Genomic DNA, 23,954 nt, shown 5'->3' on the forward strand with positions numbered 1-23,954 from the left:
AAAAAATACAGCAAGAGTGTGAGGTTTGTCATCATGAAAGCTAAATTCTGTCCGAAATAATTATTTGAATTCTCTACAGAAAATGCTTGTACTTTATTCCCATTTCAAAACATTCTACTTTCGATTACTTCAAGAATAAACAGGATATTTTAAGTCACGCAACAATGCAGTAGAATCTAGTACATTATCAAAATCCTCATACTGCAGGCTACTTACTCTCCCGCTCAAACTACACCGATAGAAACACAGGAAGCTGCAAAAGCCAAACGGAATAGCTTGTGATCCCCAGCCCGATAGTGGTAAGACTAACTTCCTGTGATAAGAGCCATCTTCTCTTAAATCTGGGGACGGGGTGGGCTGTGGCTCCTCAGCCCAGCCTCCATGTACCACATAAACATGTTTTTCACATTCACATAGCATACAGATGTAGGATATTCATTTGATCACCCTGTTGCAGGATAACATTACTGCAATGCAGGACATTTAAAACTAGTCATGTATTTGAGGTTTAAAAAGGCTTCTGAAGTTCGTAATTTCCACTTTGCCATTTCAGACTTGGTTTTTCCTTAGAAAAATGTATCAACCCCTATGAAAATGTCCATTAACTGTAATCCACAGGCAGCCCAATTCTGATATTTTTTCCACTCATTTTGACCAATCACATCAGCTCTTTTAGGGGTGGCAGGTAGCCTAGTGGGTAGTGCGTAAGGGCCAGTAACCGAAAGGTTGCTGGATCAAATCCCCGAGCTGTCGTTCTGCCCCTGAACAAGACAGTTAACCCACTGTTCCCCAGTAGGCAATCATTGTAAATAAGAATTTGTTCTTAAGTGACTTGCCTAATTAAATAAAAATATAAAAAATGTTCACATCAGATCTTTTTCAGAGCTGATTTGAATGGTCTAAAGACCAATTATTGAAAAAAAGATTAGAATTGGGCTGCCTCTCTAAAAGCAGCAATAATAATTCACATTTCCTCTTGCTGCATGATTATTTTCCTGCTGTAGCAAACTGGCTCAAATTAAGATCCTACGTCTGTACCACTATTTCCACCCAAACCCTTTCTTTTGCTTTATAATTTTTTTCTATTTTGTCTCTCCCTCTCGTTTCCTTCGCTCTCTCTCCCCTTCTACTCTGTCCCTCTTATTCCTTGTTGTCTCGTTGCCCACTCTCATTCTTTCTGTACGACAGCTGAGCAAACCCACCCAGGGCAGCTCCTGAAAAACACCATTCAGTACAGCCAATGGGTAGTGTCCAGTACTTGTGTTCAGTCGCAGCTCGCTAACTGAGAATTGGCAGGGCTCTAATGCTCCCTTTGTAATCGTCAGCATCTCAACAAGCTTCAAGTTGTCCGAATGAATGAAAAGGTACTTGTCCACTGGTACAACTCATTTAAAAGGACGGGCAAGGAGAACTTCATTGCTAATATAAAGACAGTTCATTAACTAGCCTACACGGCCGCTTTCATTTTTGTTGTTGAACAATGGTTGTTGTTTGCTACTTGCTACACAGCCACGTCCAACTACAGAGTACTCCTTGGATTACTCAGGAACAAATTGGCTATCTACCAATGTTTCACATGTTTTTTTCACCAGAAATGATTGCTTATGGGTACCTTCATGTGTGTAAAATATTACTGTTCTCAGATTTTTAATTCATAGATTTTAGGTGTGTATTAAAAATGTAGTTTTTTTTGCAAAACGCTATATATCCATTGTTTAGCTGGATTAGAATGTTCGTATACTCTATATTTGACTGTGATATGTGGTTGTCTCCACTACCTATCTAACGATGAATGCACTAACTGTAAGTCACTCTGGATAAGAGCATCTGCTAAATGACGGAAATGTCAAATATAAATGTTTTACATACAGATCTCATATTACTGTATCGAGTCATTTTATTTTTAAATATTGATGTTACAGCAGATGTTAATAGAAGTGTAGTGAAATGCTTGTGCTTCTAGTTCCGACAATGCAGTAATATCTAACAAGTAATCTAACAAATTCACAACAACTACCTTATACACACAAATGTAAAGGGATGAATAAGAATATGTACATATAAATATATGGATGAGTGATGGCCGTGCGGCATAGGCAAGTTGCAGTAGATGGTATGGAACAGTACATACCGTTGAAGTCGGAAGTTTACATACACCTTAGCCAAATACATTTAAACTCAGTGTTTCACAGTTCCTGACATTTAATCCTAGTCAAAATTCCCTGTCTTAGGTCAGCTAGGATCACCACTTTATTATAAGAATGTGAAATGTCATAGAAAAGTAGAGAGAATTATTTATTTCAGCTTTTATTTCTTTCATCACATTCCCAGTGGGTCAGACGTTTACATACACTCAATTAGTATTTGGTAGCATTGCCTTTAAATTGTTTATCTTGGATCAAACGTTTTGGGTAGCCTTCCACAAGATTCCCACAATAAGTTGGGTGAATTTTGGCCCATTCCTCCTGACAGAGCTGGTGTAACTGAGTCAGGTTTGTAGGCCTCCTTACTCGCACACACTTTTTCAGTTCTGATGAATGTGGTACCTTCAGGCATTTGGAAAGTGTGTGCTCCCTCTGCTGTTTCCTGAAGTTCACGATCATCTCCGTTGTTTTATTGACGTTGAGTGAGAGGTTATTTTCCTGACACCACCCTCCGAGGGCCCTCACCTCCTCCCTGTAGGCCGTCTCATCGTTGTTGGTAATCAAGCCTACCACTGTAGTGTCATCTGCAAACTTGATGATTGAGTTGGAAGTGTGCATGGCCTCGCAGACATGGTGAACAGGGAGTACAGGAGAGGGCTGAGAACACACCCTTGTGGGGCCCCAGTGTTGAGAATCAGTGGGGAGATGTTGTTTCCTACCTTCACCACCTGGGGGCGGCCCATCAGAAAGTCCAGGACCCAGTTGCACAGGGCGGGGTCGAGACCCAGGGTCTCGAGCTTAATGACGAATTTGGAGGGTACTATGGTGTTAAATGCTGAGCAGTAGTCAATGAACAGCATTCTTACATAGGTATTCCTCTTGTCCAGATGGGATAGGGCAGTGTGTAGTGTGATGGCTATTGCATCGTCAGTGGACATATTGGGGCGATAAGGAAATTGGAGTGGGTCTAGGGTATCAGGTAGGGTGGAGGTGATATGATCCTTGACAAGTCTCTCAAAGCACTTCATGATGACAGAAGTGAGTGCAATGGGGCTATAGTCATTTAGTTCAGTTACCTTAGCTTTCTTGGGAACAGGAACAATGGTGGCCATCTTGAAGCATGTGGGGAGAACAGACTGGGATAGGGATTGATTGAATATGTTCGTAAACACACCAGCCAGCTGGTCTGCGCATGCTCTGAGGACGCGGCTAGGGTTGCCGTCTGGGCCGGCAGCCTTGCGAGGGTTAACACGTTTAAATGTTTTACTCATGTTGGCCACGGAGAAGGAGAGCACACAGGTTTTGGTAGCGGGCCGTGTCAATGGCACTGTATTGTTCTCAAAGCAAGCAAAGAAGTTGTTTAGCTTGTCTGGGAGCAAGACGTCGATGTCCACGACGGGGCTAGTGTTCTTTTTGTAATCTGTGATTGACTGTAGATCCTGCCACCTACGTCTCGTGTTTGAGCGGTTTGATTCCCACATTGGGAATTATGTAGTAACCCAAAAATATATTTGGGATTTTAGATTCTTCAAAGTAGCCACCCTTTGCCTTGATGACAGCTTTGCACACTCTTGGCATTTTCTCAACCAGCTTCACCTGGAATGCTTTACCAACCGTCTTGAAGGAGTTCCCACATATGCTGAGCACTTGTTGGCTGCATTTCCTTCACTCTGTGGACCAACTTATCCCAAACCATTTCAATTGGGTTGAGGTCAGGTGATTGTGGAGGCCAGGTCATCTGATTCAGCACTCCATCACTCTCCTTCTTGGTCAAATAGACCTTACACAGCCTGAAGGTGTGTTGGCTCATTGTCATGTTGAAAAACAAATGATAGTGGGACTAAGTGCAAACCAGATGGGATGGCGTATCGCTGCAAAATGCTGTGGTAGCCATGCTGGTTAAGTATGCCGTGAATTCTAAATAAATCACTGGCAGTGTCACCAGCAAAGCAACCCCACACTATCACACCTCCTCCTCCATGCTTCACGGTGGGAACTACACATGTGGAGATCACCCGTTCACCTACTCTGCGTCTCACAAAGACACAGTGGTTGGAACCAAAAATCTGAAATTTGGACTCATCAGACCAAAGGACAGATTTCCACCGGTCTAATGTCCATTGCTTGTGTTTCTTGGCCCAAGCAAGTCTCTTCTTATTGGTGTCCTTTAGTGGTTTCTTTGCAGCAATTAGACTATGAAGGCCTGGTTCACGCAGTCTCCTCTGAACAGTTGATGTTGAGATGTGTCTGTTATTTGAACTCTGGGAAGCATTTATTTGGGCTGCAATTTCTGACATGCAGTTAACTCTAATGAACTCTTCAGCAGATGTAACTCTGGTTCTTCCTTTCCTGTGGCGGTCCTCATGAGAGCCAGTTTCATCATTGCGCTTGATGGTTTTTGCGACTGCACTTGAAGAAACTTTCAAAGTTCTTGCTTATTTTAGCTGTTCTTGCCATAATATGGATTTGGTATTTTACCAAATAGGGCTATCTTCTGTATACCACCCTTTCACAACACAACTGATTGGCTCAAACGGATTATGAAGGAAAGAAATTCCACAAATTAACTTTTAACCAGGCACACTTGATTGAAATTAATTCCAGGTGAATAACTCATGAAGCTGGTTGAGAGAATGCCAAGAGTGTGCAAAGCTGTCATCATGGCAAAGGGTGGCTACTTTGAAGAAACTAAAATACATTTTGATTTGTTTAACACATTTTTGGTTACTACAATGATTCCTTATGTATTATTTCATAGTTGTGATGTCTTCACTATTATTCTATATCACCTTTTGGAAAGAAACTCTTAATTCCTTATGAGTATGTTTAAGAGCCGATACCTGAACAAGTATTTCAAGGGAGAGGTAGAGGTATATAAACAATTATGTGTTTTCAGTATGTCGACACACACAGACAGACACAGATAGACACCACACGCAAAGGCAGGCATACACACACACAAACACTTTCCCTCTCCCAGGTACACTTAGGAATTAGTCAGACATGGCCCCAGTAAAGATGTTGACCTTTCAGAGGAAGCGGCCCCTCTCTCTGAGCTTGTAGAGATGCTACACACTGAATGGAAAGCAGCTGTGCTCATTTCCTACTCCAAATCATGCTAGACTAGCTGGATATCCTGGCTGTGGCTCTTCAGCACCTCTATTATGGCTATCACACAGCAAAGCAAAAAAACAAAAAAACAAGAAGGAACACACAAACATGTTTGTTATGGATGTAGTTTACTGGAGAAAATATACACTGCTCAAAAAAATAAAGGGAACACTTAAACAACACAATGTAACTCCAAGTCAATCACACTTCTGTGAAATCAAACTGTCCACTTAGGAAACAACACTGATTGACTATAAATTTCACATGCTGTTGTGCAAATGGAATAGACAACAGATGGAAATTATAGGCAATTAGCAAGACACCCCCAATAAAAGAGTGGTTCTGCAGGTGGGGACCACAGACCACTTCTCAGTTCCTATGCTTCCTGGTTGATGTTTTGGTTACTTTTGAATGCTGGCGGTGCTTTCACTCTAGTGGTAGCATGAGACGGAGTCTACAACCCACACAAGTGGCTCAGGTAGTGCAGCTCATCCAGGATGGCACATCAATGCGAGCTGTGGCAAGAATGTTTGCTGTGTCTGTCAGCGTAGTGCCCAGAGCATGGAGGCGCTACCAGGAAACAGGCCAGTACATCAGGAGACGTGGAGGAGGCCGTAGGAGGGCAACAACCCAGCAGCAGGACCGCTACCTCCGCCTTTGTGCAAGGAGGAGCAGGAGAAGCACTGCCAGAGCCCTGCAAAATGACCTCTAGCAGGCCACAAATGTGCATGTGTCTGCTCAAACGGTCAGAAACAGACTCCATGAGGGTGGTATGAGGGCCCGACGTCCACAGGTGGGGGTTGTGCTGACAGCCCAACACCGTGCAGGACGTTTGGCATTTGCCAGAGAACACCAAGATTGGCAAATTCGCCACTGGCGCCCTGTGCTCTTCACAGATGAAAGCAGGTTCACATTGAGCACGTGACAGACGTGACAGAGTCTGGAGACGCCGTGGAGAACGTTCTGCTGCCTGCAACATCCTCCAGCATGACCGGTTTGGCGGTGGGTCAGTCATGGTGTGGGGTGGCATTTCTTTGGGGGGCCGCACAGCCCTCCATGTGCTCGCCAGAGGTAGCCTGACTGCCATTAGGTACTGAGATGAGATCCTCAGACCCCTTGTGAGACCATATGCTGGTGCCGTTGGCCCTGGGTTCCTCCTAATGCAAGACAATGCTAGACCTCATGTGGCTGGAGTGTGTCAGCAGTTCCTGCAAGAGGAATGCATTGATGCTATGGACTGGCCCGCCCGTTCCCCAGACCTGAATCCAATTGAGCACATCTGGGACATCATGTCTCGCTTCATCCACCAACGCCACGTTGAACCACAGACTGTCCAGGAGTTGGCGGATGCTTTAGTCCAGGTCTGGGAGAAGATCCCTCAGGAGACCATCCGCCACCTCATCAGGAGCATGCCCAGGTGTTGTAGGGAGGTCATACAGGCACGTGGAGGCCACACACACTACTGAGCCTCATTTTGACTTGTTTTAAGGACATTACATCAAAGTTGGATCAGCCTGTAGTGTGGTTTTCCACTTTAATTTTGAGTGTGACTCCAAATCCAGACCTCCATGGGTTGATAAATTGGATTTCCATTGATTATTTTTGTGTGATTTTGTTGTCAGCACATTCAACTATGTAAAGGAAAAAGTATTTAATAACATTATTTCTTTCATTCAGATTTAGGATGTGTTGTTTAAGTGTTCCCTTTATTTTTTTGAGCAGTATAGAAACAATCGTTCGATTTTCTTAGTTGGAAATGAGGATGTGCTGATTATTTATTTGTTCGGCTGGAGTTCAAGTTGGTGAATTAATTGTTTTTATGCCATATCATTTTTATTAAAACCATGTCAGTATTCCAGTAGTTCAACAGCCACTCCACAATGTAGCTATTGTAAGCTATCGTAGAGTAGTGTGGAACAGAACCGTGTATATATGCCATTCACAGGAGGCAACTGAGAGGAGGATGGTTCACAATAATGGCTGGAACGGAGCAAATGGAATGGCACCAATTTAATACCATTCCCCTCATTCTCCTCCAGCCATTACCACGAGCCCATCCTCCCCAATTATACATACACAGTATGTATATCATTATGGCTGTATACATATGGCTCTGGTATGGAGCTTAGTGACTCACCTTCTATGAAGTCTGATGGTGAGTAGACCTTGGTGGTCCGGCCCTTGTTTGCTCCGTCTCGGGGTGTGTTGAGGCTCCGTAGGGCTGTCTCCAGCGCTTCACTCAGCTCATCCCTCCGGTCCTTCCTCACGGGCTTCTCCTCAGGGTGCCTGGTCAGGCCCATCTCCAGCTGGTAGACCCTCTGCAGGGTGAAGCTCTCAAAGGGCACCACGGCATACTCATTGGGTAGTCTAGTACCCTGGTGGACCTCCGCCCGGCCCAGCTGACTGCGAAGGAACTCCTGGAGGTCTGTGTGGCTCCTGTCAGCCCCAGGCCCCTGGCCCCCCTCCCCGAGTGCACCTCCTCCTGGGGACTGTCTGCCCTGGCCTCTCCCTGCCACCCGCTCCATTGTCTCTTGAACTCCTTTGAGCTGCTCACTACGCTCCTGCAGTGCTTCTTTTAACTGGGCGATCTGCTTCTTCAGACTCGCCATGTGTAGCTTGTGCTGCTCCTCACGCTCCGCTAGCATGGCCTGGTAGTCCTCCCGCCCCTGGGGTCCGCTCTGAGCCCCCCCTGTGCCCCCTGCTGCCCCTACCCCCAGCCCAGGGCGTGGCAGGGCGTGGCTCACCAGGTTGTCCTCGGAGTGGGGGCTGCAGGTCATGACGTAGAGGAGGGATAGAGAGCAGCACACTAGGACCAATAGCACGCCCACACGGGACACCCAGGCCAGTAGACCCCTGCGCAGCATCCCGCTATCACCCAGAGGATCCAGGGATACACACACACACACACACACACACACACACACACACACACACACACACACACACACACACACACCTTACCCTCCAGCAGTCTCACCGCCCACTAAAATATGATTGTCTTTGTGATTGATATTAATGTCTGACTAACCAAAGAAGATGCGCCTGAATGATCATTTGGGCCATTATAAGGGACATCTCAACATTGCTCATACCATTGTTTGGATTCCTCATCCGTATGTTTGCGGTCAAGGGTGAGGCCCATTGGTCACGGCCCCCTTCTCCTTCACCCCTGGCTGGGGCCCAGTAAGGTTTGACGAGGTCCAGAACCTGGCTATTTCTATTTCCGATCCGGTCATTGGTAACAGACGCCATTCATCAGTGACTCACATCACATATGGTCCCACTACTTTCTCTGTGCACCCTGCTCTTTCCTTCCTGTCTGATGCTGCTGTTGCATTACAGGCCCCTGAGAGAATGTCTGTCTGGGATTCGTTGTTTATTCCACTGGACTCATGTTGAGAAGTTATGACACATGATTAGTTTTCCTGGACCTGATTGAGTAAACTGCATAGAGGAGTGAGAACATAATCCACATCCCTTAAAAGAAAGTGAATGAACATTTTTGGTTGTTCGCAGTTTCTTCATGATGTATATATCTTCCATGAGTCGCCTTCTGGAGAGAGAGAGAGAGAGAGAGAGAGTTAAAACTCAGTTGGTATGAAAGCGCAGTTAAGGTTCATGAGTATATGACATCATCACCATCATTAACATCCTATAGTCATCATAATCAATTTCTTCAAATCTCCTTCATCTAGACATATGTCTTGGTATATACGATTGCTTGGCTCTCTGAAAATTAAGAGCTTCACTTTGTGATAAATCTCTCGATATGCTGCAGTATAAATCTGTGATGTTTTATTTTCAGAGATAACGAATTGTCATAAACCTGGGAGGGCTAGAGGTCTGCATGAGGTCTAATGTCTATTGCATGAGGATGTAGGGAAGGAAAATAGTTTCAATATCTAACTCAGATGATAAAACATGCCACTCAATTTGAAATGTTTACTTTGATATGAACTGAAAGAATGGGTTTCTACCTAGCGACACAGCCAAGCCAAGCATCTCGTAATCCCTTTAACTGCTGAATAACAATGTTGCCAGTGATGACAGTGTGGCACTATGGGGGCTGTTCTAAAAGCATTAAGGACTGTAGATGTATGTGGACACTTCTGCATGCCTGTCCTCTCACTGTGGAACAATGGGATCAGTAGAAGACAAGCAAACACAAAACAAGCAAGAAAATGGGCCATTTACACACCCACACAAACGCTCTCTCTTTATCTCTGTCTCTCTGTCTTTCTCTCTCATCCACAAGAAAATGTCCTTAATCACATTAAGGAAGGCTGTATGGACAGAGATAGAAAAAGACTGCTTGCCTGTAGGCCTATGTTTCCATGCCTGTGTGCACGTGTTGTGCAGGTGATGGTTTATTTGTGTGTGCTGTGCACAATGGAAGCACGGGTCCACGTGTGTTTGTGAGTGTAGTTAGTGTGTCTGTACTGTGCAGTTAGTGTGTCTGTACGTGTATCTCCCTGTTGACTCACCACACAATGATCTATTTTATACTGTACCAGTCAAAAGTTTGGACACACCTACTCATTCAAGGGTTTTTCTTTATTTTACTATTTTCTATGTTGTAGAATGATGTGAAGACTTCAAAGCTATGAAATAACACATATGGAATCATGTAGTAACCAAAAAAAGTGTTAAAAAATCTAAATATATTTTATATTCTTCAAAGTAGCCACCTTCTGCCTTGATGACATCTTTGCACATTCTTGGCATTCTCTCAACCAGCTTCACATATGCTGAGCACTTGTTGGCTGCAGTCCAACTCATCCCAAACCATCTCAATTGGGTTGAGGTCGGGTGATTGTGGAGGCCAGGTCATCTGATGCACTCCATCACTCTCCTTCTTGGTCAAACAGCCCTTACACAGCCTGGAGGTGTGTTGGGTCATTGTCATGTTGAAAAACAAATGATAGTGGGACTAAGTGCAAACCAGATGGGATGGCGTATCGCTGCAGAATGCCATGGTAGCCATGCAGGTTAAGTGTGCCTTGAATTCTAAATAAATCACAGACAGTGTCACCAGCAAAGCAACCTCACACCATCACACCTCCTCCTCCATGCTTCACGGTGGGAGCTAAACATGCGGAGATCACCCGTTCACCTACTCTGCGTCTTACAAAGACACGGCGGTTCATGCAAAATCTCTAATTTGGACAGTTTTCCACCGGTTTAATGTCCATTGCTCGTGTTTTTTGGCCCAAACAAGTCTCTTCTCCTTATTGGTGTCCTTTAGTATTGGTTTCTTTGCAGCCATTCGACCATGAAGGTCTGATTCACATAGTCTCCTCTGAACAGTTGATGTTGAGATGTGTCTGTTACTTGAACTATGTGAAAAAAAATGTGGGGGTGCAATCTGGAGGTGCAGTTAATGAACTTAACCTCTACAGCAGAGGTAACTCTGGGTTCTCCTTTCCTGTGGTGGTCCTCGTGAGAGCCAGTTTCATTATAGCGCTTGATGGTTTTTCAAAGTTCTTGACATTTTCCGGATTGACTGACCTTCATGTCTTAAAGTAATGATGGACTGTCATTTCTCTTTGCTTATTTGAGCTGTTCTTGCCACAATATAGACATGGTCTTTTACCAAATAGGGCTATCTTCTGTATACCACCCTGACCTGGTCAGAACACACTGATTAAACGCATTAAGAAGGAAAGAAATTCCACAAATTAACTTAACAAGGCACACCTGTTAATTGAAATGCATTCCAGGTGAATACCTCATGAATCGGGCTGAGAAAATGCCAAGAGTGTGCAAAGCTGTCATCAAGGCAAAGGGTGGCTACTTTGAAGAATCTCAAAAATAAAATACATTTTGATTTGTTTAACCCTTTTTTGCTTACTACATGATTCCATATGTGTTATTTCATAGTTTTGATGTCTTCACTATCATTCTACAATGTAGAAAATAGTCCAAATAAAGAAAAACCCTTGAATGAGTAGGTGTGTCCAAACTTTTGACTGGTAGTGTAGGCTCAATGCAGCCTGCTACTAATGAAAGGACCAGTTATGTCAGAATACCGGGCTGTATAGGTCCTGTGCTCTGTGCCTGGGCTGCTGGGTCAAACCAGTCGCTGATGTTTACGTAAGCATTTACGAAATGAATGCATTATGTAGGGATTATGAATGCGTTACGTATGTAGACACCATTGAAAAAAAAGTTCCCAGATGACTTTGGCCTTCCTGTAACAGCACCATGGCCACTTAAGATCTCAAGAATCTAAAGTGGCTTCTTCCTCTTATCTCCTCTCCTTCATCGTTGCTGGTCTGAGATTGACTGCATAACTGAAAATAATGGGGGGAGCCTGAATAATAGAAATGAACTATCACCTGCCTGGTTATGTAATAAACTGCAAAGGAGACAAGCGGATGTGACGTTAAGACTATTGAGATGTAGCCTACCCTGTGAGTCCATATAGCCTGTAATTACCAGGCATCCTTCTAGCAGCACAGAGATTCCCACCCCACAGAGCCAGGGACTGGGGTTGGGAGGAGAGACTGAATGAATGGTGACTCACAGCCAAACCACTGACTCTGTCAATGGATAGATTCACTGGTTGTCATTTAACTCCCCAAGGGAATGGACAGGGTTGTCATACCACAATATGTAACCTCTAAATCATATTATGGGATGACGTGTTCTTCTCTAACATTCATAATTAAATGATGATTTATTATTAAATTACACCATCATCATACTGATTCTATCTACATTTAGTACAATGTAACCCTCATGTGAAACTCACGTAAGATAATTTTGAAAAGTAACATCTAAAGAACGCCTAACATCTACTTCTACTTCTGAGACCTCGGGTAATTTGTCAACTGAGCCAACCTATAAGTCTTGACTTAATTTCCAACTGAAGTAAAACAAACTGGCATTGTATTGCAGTCAGGAAATGATGTGCCTTTTTTTCCATTTTGGCACGTCTCATCTCAGCAGTGGTCACTGTCCAATCAGAGAGAAGTAACTGTGGTGATACAGTTTACATGAGTTTAGTCACCTCTGATTTGTGCTGTTGTGCATAAATAGTTACGCACCACAGTGAGTTCTGTCTTACAGTTACTGCTGTTACTTCTGCTCATGTTTCTGACTCTCTTCCTGTATATGCATGACTATAAGAGTGATTGGTTTGTTCCTTTGGAGCAGTAAAGCCAGATTCATGTTTATGCAGAATCTTTAATTACACAGTGGCTAAATCTGAATCATTATATGATCATTACGCAAACAGTGTTTATAAATATTTATAAACGCTTGTATACAAATGTAAAAATGCAGAAGTGCAGCGATTGGATATAACAGACTGAGCTATGATAAATGGTGTAGTTTTCCTCTCAGAGGACTTGCATTCACTCTGATAGACAGAAACAGATAAAGAGAGAGACAGACAGACAGAGGAAAAACAGATTGATAGAGTGCGAGCGAGGGAAAAGAGGGAACGACAGAAAAGAGAGCGAGGTGAGGTGGCGAGTCGGGCGGGCGAAGATCAGATTGAGACGCCTCCTGTGTTCAACGCTAAGGGCATCTGGTTTTGACACAGACGCGACGCCCCCCCGTTAGAGCGGCATCCTGGCTACATTGGTGGTGGAGTGGCGTGGAACTGTGCTCTCCGTTCTGTGGGTGGGAGGTGGTGGTGTGCGTGTCTTGATAGCTCAGTTGGTAGAGCATGGCGCTTGCAACACCAGGGTTGTGGGTTCGATTCCCACGGGGGACCAGTATGAAGGAAAAAAAATATGAAAATGAATGCACCTACTACTGTAAGGGTGTCTGCTAAATTAGTCAAATGTAAAAATGTTAAACATACTGGGGCTACGTCAAACTATTTACATGTACCTGGGAGAGGGAAGATTGTGTATTATAAATAGTGACATGTTTCTGGCCCATTCCCAGACAGCAGTCCCAGTTATGCAGGAGAAATAACTCCTGAAACAGAGAAGAGAGGTTTGGGAGGGAGGGAGGGCTTCTGACAGCCTTCTTTTTCTCCTCTGTGAAGTATTTGAGGTATGATTCTGTGGCAGTCTCAAAATGTACAAACAGTAGTTCAATGTGTGACTGTGTGTGTGTGTGTGTGTGTGTACCCACGTGCGTCTCTAAATATACTGCTCAAAAAAATAAAGGGAACACTTAAACAACACATCCTAGATCTGAATGAAAGAAATAATCTTATTAAATACTTTTTTCTTTACATAGTTCAATGTGCTGACAACAAAATCACACAAAAATAATCAATGGAAATCCAATTTATCAACCCATGGAGGTCTGGATTTGGAGTCACACTCAAAATTAAAGTGGAAAACCACACTACAGGCTGATCCAACTTTGATGTAATGTCCTTAAAACAAGTCAAAATGAGTCTCAGTAGTGTGTGTGGCCTCCACGTGCCTGTATGACCTCCCTACAACACCTGGGCATGCTCCTGATGAGGTGGCGGATGGTCTCCTGAGGGATCTTCTCCCAGACCTGGACTAAAGCATCCGCCAACTCCTGGACAGTCTGTGGTTCAACGTGGCGTTGGTGGATGGAGCGAGACATGATGTCCCAGATGTGCTCAGTTGGATTCAGGTCTGGGGAACGGGCGGACCAGTCCATAGCATCAATGCCTTCCTCTTGCAGGAACTGCTGACACACTCCAGCCACATGAGGTCTAGCATTGTCTTGCATTAGGAGGAACCCAGGGCCAACTGCACCAGCACATGGTCTCACAAGGGGTCTGAGGATCTCATCTCGGTAACTAATGGCAGTCAGGCTACCTCTGGCGAGCACATGGAGGGCTGTGCGGCCCCCCAAAGAAATGCCACCCCACACCATGACTGACCCACCGCCAAACCGGTCATGCTGGAGGATGTTGCAGGCAGCAGAACGTTCTCCACAGCGTCTCCAGACGTTGTCATGTCTGTCACGTGCTCAGTGTGAACCTGCTTTCATCTGTGAAGAGCACAGGGCGCCAGTGGCGAATTTGCCAATCTTGGTGTTCGCTGGCAAATGCCAAACGTCCTGCACGGTGTTGGGCTGTAAGCACAACCCCCACCTGTGGACTTCGGGCCCTCATACCACCCTCATGGAGTCTGTTTCTGACCGTTTGAGCAGACACATGCACATTTGTGGCCTGCTGGAGGTCATTTTGCAGGGCTCTGGCAGTGCTCCTCCTGCTCCTCCTTGCACAAAGGTGGAGGTAGCGGTCCTGCTGCTGTTTTTTTGCCCTCCTACGGCCTCCTCCACGTCTCCTGATGTACTGGGCTGTCTCCTGGTAGCGCCTCCATGCTCTGGACACTACGCTGACAGACACAGCAAACCTTCTTGCCACAGCTCGCATTGATGTGCCATCCTGGATGAGCTGCACTACCTGAGCCACTTGTGTGGGTTGTAGACTCCGTCTCATGCTACCACTAGAGTGAAAGCACCGCCAGCATTCAAAAGTGACCAAAACATCAGCTAGGAAGCATAGGAACTGAGAAGTGGTCTGTGGTCCCCACCTGCAGAACCACTCCTTTATTGGGGGTGTCTTGCTAATTGCCTATAATTTCCACCTGTTGTCTATTCCATTTGCACAACAGCATGTGAAAGTTATTGTCAATCAGTGTTGCTTCCTAAGTGGACAGTTTGATTTCACAGAAGTGTGATTGACTTGGAGTTACATTGTGTTGTTTAAGTGTTCCCTTTATTTTTTTGAGCAGTGTATATGAATCTAGAATGTACAAAAATTGACCATAGCGATAATTTCAACAAGATGCATTCGTTACATACACCCCCGTAAGGCATAAGCAGCGGTCGGTCTATAATCACTAAAAACAAGACAATTAACCACAGAAACACACCACAAGGCATGCTTCTGACCCTATTAAAAATACTCTGTGATCTCTGTATTTCTTCTGTTATTTTCCCTTAGGGAACGTACATAGGCTTTTACAGCGAATCGGTCTGAACTGGTCGTGGTAAAAGGAGGATGTTCTACTGTGACATACAGGAAAAGCTCCAGGTGGGGCTGCCGGGCCGAAAGAGAGCTAGAGGTAGAGTGATGTATAGAGAGAAGAGGGTTAGAGGTAGAGAAGGGGCTTTTTGATGTTCCTCTGGCCCTCAGGTGATTCTCCTTCCCCTTGATTAGGCTTACTGATAGCTGGTTTCCTCAGTGCCAGACCCAAGCCGTATCCTAGCCTACCCTACCCACCATCTGGCCCACTCGGCTCTTAAAAAAACCCCATCTGTTCTGCTACACACTAAACACATCTCTCAGTTACACACTCCATCTCTCTATCGATGTACAGTACACACAAAAGCACACCTTGACATACAACAAAGTCACAAAGTATTTCAAATGGTAGACCTATACCCTATACTTAGTAAACACAAAGAGAACATAACATTATACCTGGGTATTGAAACATTCACTGTGTGCTTTCACATTCTTCCAGATGCTCACAACTTCTCTCAACTAGGCTATGTCTTTATAGGTACTACAAATAGTGCAATTAGTTCTGCATGTACATTGCTGTGAAAAAGTAGGCTCCCTTTATCTAATATTAGGTTTTGGTTGAAGATCTGATAACATTCCGTATCAACAATATGCAAAAGTAGACAAAATTAGAAAGTGGTCAAATACTTTTCATAAGTACTAATCTATATTTGCCTAAACAATGGTACTTGAACCATAAACACTATAAAATTGCCTTTCATAAAACAATTCACAGACGAGGAAAATTAGAGGGCACATCCTTAGTACATCACAATTAAAAAGTCACAATGTTTTTAATACTGCGCAAAATCCATCCCTATAATTATAACTGTTTAAATAATGTGTGAGAAGGGATAGCTGGGCTTGATTTCAGTGTCTCTGGGATTCAAACCCCACATCCTGCTGTCTTTTGGTTAAACTAGTGTCTTAAAAAGGGTATTTACTTCCTTCCTATGTTCTTCAACCAGACAACTATTTTTAGTTTATTAGTGGGTTCTTAGCGTAGCAAGATCATGTTGTTCCCCTAGTCCCCTCAAACTCAACTCTAGACCTCAAAGCCAGTTCCACTGCATTTTCTCATTGTTCCCCTCTAATCAGGGACTGATTTAGACCTGGGACAACAGGTGAGTGCAAATAATGATCAGGTAGAACAGAAAACCAGCAGGCTCCGGACCTCGTAAGGTAAGAGTTGAATACCCCTGCCCTAGTCTAGATGATCAACTTCCTATCCCATCGTCACTGACACTCAGAGGGGCAGGAGGTTGGGGAGGTGCTTGTGACAGCCTATAGTTTTCAGTGATACTATACGTGTACCAAATGTGTGTGTCCTGCCCTCAGTGCCTTGGCACTCACCACCCATGTCCAATGATTGGCTGAAAACAGATGAGCTCATCCAGCATGACCATCTAGCCTCCTTATCTGCACAGATGGCATGGCTGTATGACACTCAAAGACATGCACGCTGCACGCAAGATCACACCCACGCACAAACTGGCAGATTCCAGCGACCATTTCCAAGAAAATGGTGTAATACCTTGGCCAGCAATGCCAGCCTCCATTCACTGATCTTGGAATAGGATCAGTGAATGGAGCCAGTGTGAATACATGTGCACTTGACTGGTAACATAATACAATGAGAGGTGGAGTTAGTGTATGTGGCCAGGGCTGGTGTGTGTGTGTGTGTGTGTGGAGCTGGGTCGATGAGGGCGACTCATTCTCTGATATCTGGTCATTATGGAGACATATCTCTGTGGAGATCACATTACTTCTGAGATATTACATGATCATCATGAACACGTGATAAATCACACTGGCCAGATGGACTCATAAAGTATATTCCAAATGGCACCCTAATGCCTATATAGTGCACTACTACCCATTTGGCCCTGGTCAAAAGTAGTGCACTTCATAGGGAATACGGTGCCATTTGGGACTAAGTTTATTAGGTTCACCCATCTAGTACCGTGTTGGATCCCCCTTTGCCTACAGAACAGCCTGATTTCTTTGGGGCATGAAAATGTTGCTCAATTGGTGGCAAGGGACCTAACGTGTGCCAGGAAAACATTCCCCACACCATTACCCCACCACCACCAGCCTGTACTGTTGACATCAGGCAGGATGGAGCCATGGACTCATGCTGCTTATGTCAAATCCTGACTCTGCCATCAGCATGACGCATGCCACAGGCCGGCTCATAGCCTGTGGCAAAAATGAGAGGACATCGACAACTGGTATAGGCCAATTCAAAACGTTCTTTATTATAAAACAAAACTATTAACTATAAACAAAGAAAAAGGAATGAGGTGTGGAAATGTCATAATGTAAGGTGTATGTAAGGTGCATGGATGCGTGAATATGTATGTGTAAACATGACTGAGTGGAAACTAAATACATCTACAAAGGAACAAACAAAACCGGATCATACCTGGAGGAGCAGGGAGAAAGAGTGAGCAAGCCCAGCGAGCCAGAAGCTCAGCGAGGAGCCAGACCAGCCAGACCAGACAGAGGTTAGTGGAGCAGTTGGTTAAATACCCTGAGCCCAGGTGGCTCCAATCACACCAGCTGCAATCACTAACGACCCTCCTCTGCCTGCAGGGGGAACCACCCCTGCACTGCAGAGGAGGAGCCATGACAGGAACCAAGATTCGTCGGACCAGGCAATGTTTTTCCACTCCTCAAATTGTCCAGTGTTGGTGATCACTGGAGCCTCTTCTTCTTGTTTTTAGCTGATAGGAGTTGAACCCGGTGTGGTCGCCTGCTCCAATAGACCATCCGTGACAATGACCAACGAGTTGTGCGTTCTGAGATGCCGTTCTGCACGCCACTCTTGTACTGCACCGCTATTTGTCTATTTGGTATGCCTGTTAGCTTGCACGATTCTTGCCATTCTCCTTCGACCTTTCATTAACAAGCTGTTTTCGCCCACAGGACTGCCGCTGGCTTTGTTTGTCACACCATTCTCAGTAAACCATAGACACGGTTGTGTGGGAAAAGCCCAGGAGGCCAGCCGTTTCTGAGATACTGGAACCACGCTCAAAGTCGCTTAGGTTACTCATTTTGCCCAGTCTAACATTCCATCGAACAGTAACTGAATGCCTCGATGCCTGTCTGCTTGCTTTATATAGCAAGCCATAGCTACATGACTTACTGTCTGTAGGAGGGAATTATATTCTTGAACAGGGTGGTGTACCTAATAAACTGCCGATTGAGTGTATATCAGTGGACTGTACTTCAGAGATGGACTGTACTTCAGAGAGAGGATGACTGACACCTGATCTGTGTAACATGAGCAAAAAGTCACATCAGCACCACCAGCAGGCCAGTAAAGGACTAACTAGTGAATATTTCACAGAGTAAACAACAGAACATCTCTAACAGATGGACAATGGACTCACACACAGATGCAGACATATAATGTATTGTTGTATTGACAATCTCACTAAGGTAAATCATACCCTCCTAAACAGAAAGTTAAGTGGACAACATATACTACATGGCTCGTTGAACATCTCATTCCAAAATCATGGGCATTAATATAGAGTTGGTCCCCCTTTGCTGCTATAACAGCCTCCACACTTCTGGGAAGGCTTTCCACTAGATGTTGGAACATTGCTGCGGGGACTTGCTTCCATTCAGCCACAAGAGCATTAGCGAGGTCGGCACTGATGTTGGGTGATTAGGCCTGGCTCGCAGTCGGAGTTCCAATTCATCCCAAAAGTGTTTGATTGGGTTGAGGTTAGGGCTCTGTGCAGGCCAGTCAAGTTCTTCCAGACCAATCTCGACAAACCATTTCTGTATGGACTTCACTTTGTGCACGGGGGCGTTACCATACTTTGTGCACGGGGGCATTGCCATGCTGAAACAGGAAAGGGCCTTCCCCAAACTGTGACACAAGGTTGGAAGCACAGAATCGTCTAGAATGTCATTGTATGCTGTAGCTTTAAGATTTCCCTTCACTGGAATTAAGGGGCCTAGCCCGAACAATGAAAAACAGCCCCAGACCATTATTCCTCCTCCACCAAAACGTAATAGTTGCCAGTGTGCATTCTCCTGGCATCCGCCAAACCCAGATTCATCCGTTGGCTGCCAGATGGTGAAGAGTGATTCATCACTCCAGAGAACACGTTTCCACTGCTCCAGAGTCCAATGGCAATGAGCTTTACGCCACTCCAGCTGACACTTGGCATTGCGCACGGGGATCTGCGTCTGCTCGGCCATGGAAACCCATTTCACGAAGCTCCCGATGAACAGTTCTTGTGCTGACATTGCTTCCAGAGGCGTCACAATAACAGCACTTGACCGGGGCAGCTCTAAGAGGGGATAAATCTGACGAACTGACTTGTTGGAAAGGTAGCATCCTATGACAGTGCCACGTTGAAAGTCACTGAGGTCTTCAGTACGGACTATTTTACTGCCAGTGTTTGTCTATGGAGATTGCATGCCGGTGTGCTCGATTTTATATACCTGTCAGCAACAGGTTTGGCTGAAATAGCCAAATCCACAATTTTGAAGGGGTCTCCATATACTTTTGGCCATGTAGTGTATGTTTGGCAAGTGACTACTAGTCATTTCACTGCTACAGCGTGGGGTCTGACACTACTAAGGAAAATAGTATATGGCTGAGTTTTGACTGCCAGTGCTCATAGTTAACATGTTTGACTATATCCTTCATAAAAAAACACTTTTCAATCAATCCCAGTTGGGTTTTTTATGGTTTAGAAAACAACAGGATTTTTTTATGGACAAATATTTTAGCAGTGAGGGACTTAACCCCAACTTTCCTGATTCAAATCAAGTGGTTGAATTGTAAGAGAGCAGAGTTGCGGCTATAGGCTATAGGAGATCTGATGTTGTGATGTGGTTCATCTGTGGTGAAACAACCCAAATACTGACACTTTAGTCTCTCACGACTTTAATCTTTCACTGCTAATCTCCCCAATTGTCATCAGAATTTAGCATGACAAGAGGCGGGTGGGCTGGCTGGATGAGTGTGTATGTACAGTGCCTGTCACCTTACAGCCATATTCTAAAATTATTATTTTCCCCTACACACAATACCCCATAAAGACAAAGGAAAAACTGTTTTTTAGAAATGCTTGTAAATTTATTAAAAATAAAAAACAGAAATACCTTATTTACATAAGTATTCAGACCATTTGAAATTGAGCTCAGATGTATCCTGTTTCCATTGATCATCCTTGAGATGTTTCTACAACTTGATTGCAGTCCACCTGTGATTGGACATGATTTGGAAAGGCACACACCTGTCTATATAAGGTCCCACAGTTGGCAGTGCATGTCAGAGCAAAAACCAAGCCATGAGGTGGAAGGAATTGTGTGTAGAGCTCAGAAACAGGATTGTGTCAGGGCACAAATCTGGGGAAGGGTACCAAAACATTTATGCAGCATTGAAGGTCCTCAAGAACACAGTGGCCTCCATCATTCTTAAATGGAAGAAGTTTGGAATCACCAAGACTCTTCCTAGAGCTGGCTGCCCTGCCAAACTGAGCAATCGTGGGAGAAGGGCCTTGGTCAGGGAGGTGACCAAGAACCTGATGGTCACTCTCAAAGAGCTCCAGAGTTCCTCTGAGGAGATGAGAGAACCTTCCAGAAGGACAACCATCTCTGCAGCACTCTACCAATCAGGCATTTATGGTAGAGCAGCCAGACAAAAGCAACTTCTCAGTAAAAGGCACATGACAGCCCGCTTGGAGTTTACTAAAAAGGTACCTAAAGGACTGTCAGACCATGAGAAACAAGATTCTCTGGTCTGATGAAACCAAGATTGAACTCTTTGGCCTGAATGCCAAGCGTCATGTCTGGAAGAAACCTGGCAACATCCCTACGGTGAAGCATGGTGGTGGCAGCATCATGCTATGAGGATGTTTTTCAGTGGCAGGGACTGGGAGGATCGAGGGAAAGATGAACGGAGCAAAGTACAGAGAGATCCTTGATGAAAACCTGCACCAGAGCGGACCTCAGACTGGGGCGAAGGTTCACCTTCCAACAGGACAACGACCCTAAGCACACAGCCAAGACAACGCAGGAGTGGCTTTGGGACAAGTCTCTGAATGTCCTTGAGTGGCCCAGCCAGAGCCTGGACTTAAACCTGATCGAATATCTCTGGAGAGACCTGAAAATAGCTGTGCAGCTATCCCCAGCCAACCTGACAAAGTTTGAGAGGATCTGCAGAGAAGAATGGGAGAAACTCCCCAAATACAGGCATGCCAAGCTTCTAGCATCATACCCAAGAAGACTCAAGGCTGTAATCACTGCCAAAGGTGCATCAACAAAGTACTGAGTAAAAGGTCTGAACACTTATGTAAATGTGATTAAAAAAAATGTTTTTATACATTTGTCAAATTTTAAAAACCTTTTCCCGCTCTGTCATTATGGGGTATTGTGTGTTGAGGATGAGAAAACAAACACAAAAATCTATTTTAGAATGAGGCTGAAACGTAACCTAATGTGGAAATAGTGAAGGGGTCTGAATACTTTCCGGATGCACTGAATGTATGTGGGTGCATGACTGCGCACAAAACTAATTGAAATCATGTCCTCTCCCTGTTCAGTTATTGATTTACACTTCATCACTCTCTCCCCGTGTGTGTGTGTGTGAGAGAGAGAGAGAGAGAGAGAGAGAGAGAGAGAGAGAGAGAGAGAGAGAGAGAGGTAATAGGTAACCTGTGGTACCATCGACAGTTTCTAGTCACACAAGAAAAGGTAGGAGCGTTGCAACATAATGCCTCTAAGTCAGAGCGCCCGTCTGTCTCTCCCACCGAAGAGAATGTGTCATTATGATGTCTATTAACATGAGAGAACCGTGCACAACGCTCCTCTTCACTAAACCCCTTCCATCCTAGCTTAGAAGTGAGAGTAGGATACTGTCTCATCTCATTCCAACACTACCCTCTTTCATCTCATTAGACACAATCCCATTTCCACTCCAGCCTATCCATATTATATTAGTCCATTCTCTTCCCAATATTATCCATCGTTTAAAAAAAAATAAACATCCCACTATCCCGTCCAAATGAATAAGACACCATTATTCAAGGAGTCTCCTCTCTTTACACACACACACACACACACACACACACACACACACACAGCAAATAATTTTACAAATTGAAATGAAATGGCTGAACTGACTAGTTAAAACTGAAACAATTTCCTCACCAAATCTTACACTCAAGTAGACTCTAAACGTCCTAATGTGAACAGTTAATTATGTGTACATGGCAACATGTGCTCATATCAACCGCAACTCTCAAAGTGTATCCTACTTACCCACAGCATCGCAATCTCACGCTTTAGACAGACAAGATTTAACAATAATCCTTGTAATTTCTACGTACCTTTCGGTTTCATTCATCCATTTCTCTTAATTCCAGCGGAGGGGTTCGCTGAGGCGCACGGTGCGGTATCCAAACCTGGACCGGTCTTCGAGCTCCTGAGTCCGTGAACACGAGCTTAAAGAGAGTGTGTGTGTGTGTGTGTGTGTGTGTATGTCAACTCTGACAAGAACAGGATCCACGAGTCCGCCCCGGTGATTCCTCCGCCTCTCCTCTAGCAACTCACATAATGGATGTGTTGTTACCTGATTCAGCACCCATTAGCATAAGAAACACTGCTGGCTTTCATACCAGCCTGGTCTCATAGACTAGACTTAACATAGTAAACATAAATCCGGTACACTCAAATTAGAGTGATAAAGTAAGTTTGGTATGGTTACATAAAACAGATTGTTAGAGCAAATACTAAAGTAGGTTAGTTGGTCAGAGTGGATGGGTAGGCATATAACCTGAACATTCTAGCAACCCAAAGGTTGCGGGTTCAAATGTCATCGCAGACAACTTTAGCATTTTAACAAATTAGCAACTTTTCAACTACTTAGTACTTTTTCTTTATTTCGCATGTTAGCTAACCCTTCCCCTATTGTACGTAATTCATAACATACCATGGAAATGGGTGATGAACATCCACAAAGTAATACATAGGCCTACCATACGAAACGTAACATATCATATTAAATGGAGTGTCACGGATTTACTTACAGAATAATACGAAATTGTCTGAGACCAGGTTGTTCATACACAGGCCAGCAGGAAAGTAGTCTTATTTGATTGAATCTCTAAATGTATTAGACATGTGGATCTGGATTTGTCTATGAACAATTTCAGTTGTGTAATTTGTGCTGTATCTTATTTGGTCTGGCCCTGAAATAGACTTGACAATCCCATGTGAAGAAATCGGGGAGATGAAAGTTGAGAAACGCCCCTGACACACAAGCATGCTATAAAGCGCTCCACACTCAATTCTGTCCTTTGATCTAGTATGAACAAGTAAAACTGTGGTGGTGAAATATCAAACGTAGGCCTACTGTTCTTGGCTAACATGCATGTGGAAATAAATCAAGATCAATTTTATGGATAAAAGCCTAATCCTTTTTGGTCCCAATATCAGGTCCATTATTTTCGGTAATACGAGTCTCTTGTCAATTAAGAAAAGGAAGTACTGAGGTCCTCCTGTTGCAACTCTGATCTGTTGACAATGCTGTTTAGAAGCGGAGCTGAGCAGCGGTATGAAAACCACTTCCGCCGCTACCAAATAGTGGTTTATTCATCAGGGCTGCACTCACCACTCACACAATCCCACTGGCTGTGTCTCGAAGCACACTGAGAACAGGTCTCAGAGCAGTGGTTGCGGTCAGACAGTTCATTTGGATACTTGGGAAGTCT

General features: G+C 44.4%; 1 protein-coding gene across 1 annotated transcript in view; it reads right to left on the reverse strand.

The window, feature by feature from the left end:
- LOC106561858 (chondroitin sulfate N-acetylgalactosaminyltransferase 1) overlaps positions 1-22,959 on the reverse strand; it is a 37,771-nt gene extending 14,812 nt beyond the window's left edge. Inside the window, exons 1-3 of the mRNA XM_014126129.2 lie at positions 22,572-22,959; positions 8,348-8,808; positions 7,393-8,123 (exon numbers count right to left, since the gene is read on the reverse strand). Of these exons, the coding sequence (XP_013981604.1) occupies positions 7,393-8,123; positions 8,348-8,397 (781 nt within the window). The 5' untranslated portion in view covers positions 8,398-8,808; positions 22,572-22,959. The remainder of the gene's footprint in view (positions 1-7,392; positions 8,124-8,347; positions 8,809-22,571) is intronic.
- Positions 22,960-23,954: the final 995 nt, after the last annotated feature.

Source organism: Salmo salar, chromosome ssa01, assembly GCF_905237065.1.
Source record: "Salmo salar chromosome ssa01, Ssal_v3.1, whole genome shotgun sequence".
NCBI lineage: Eukaryota > Metazoa > Chordata > Actinopteri > Salmoniformes > Salmonidae > Salmo > Salmo salar.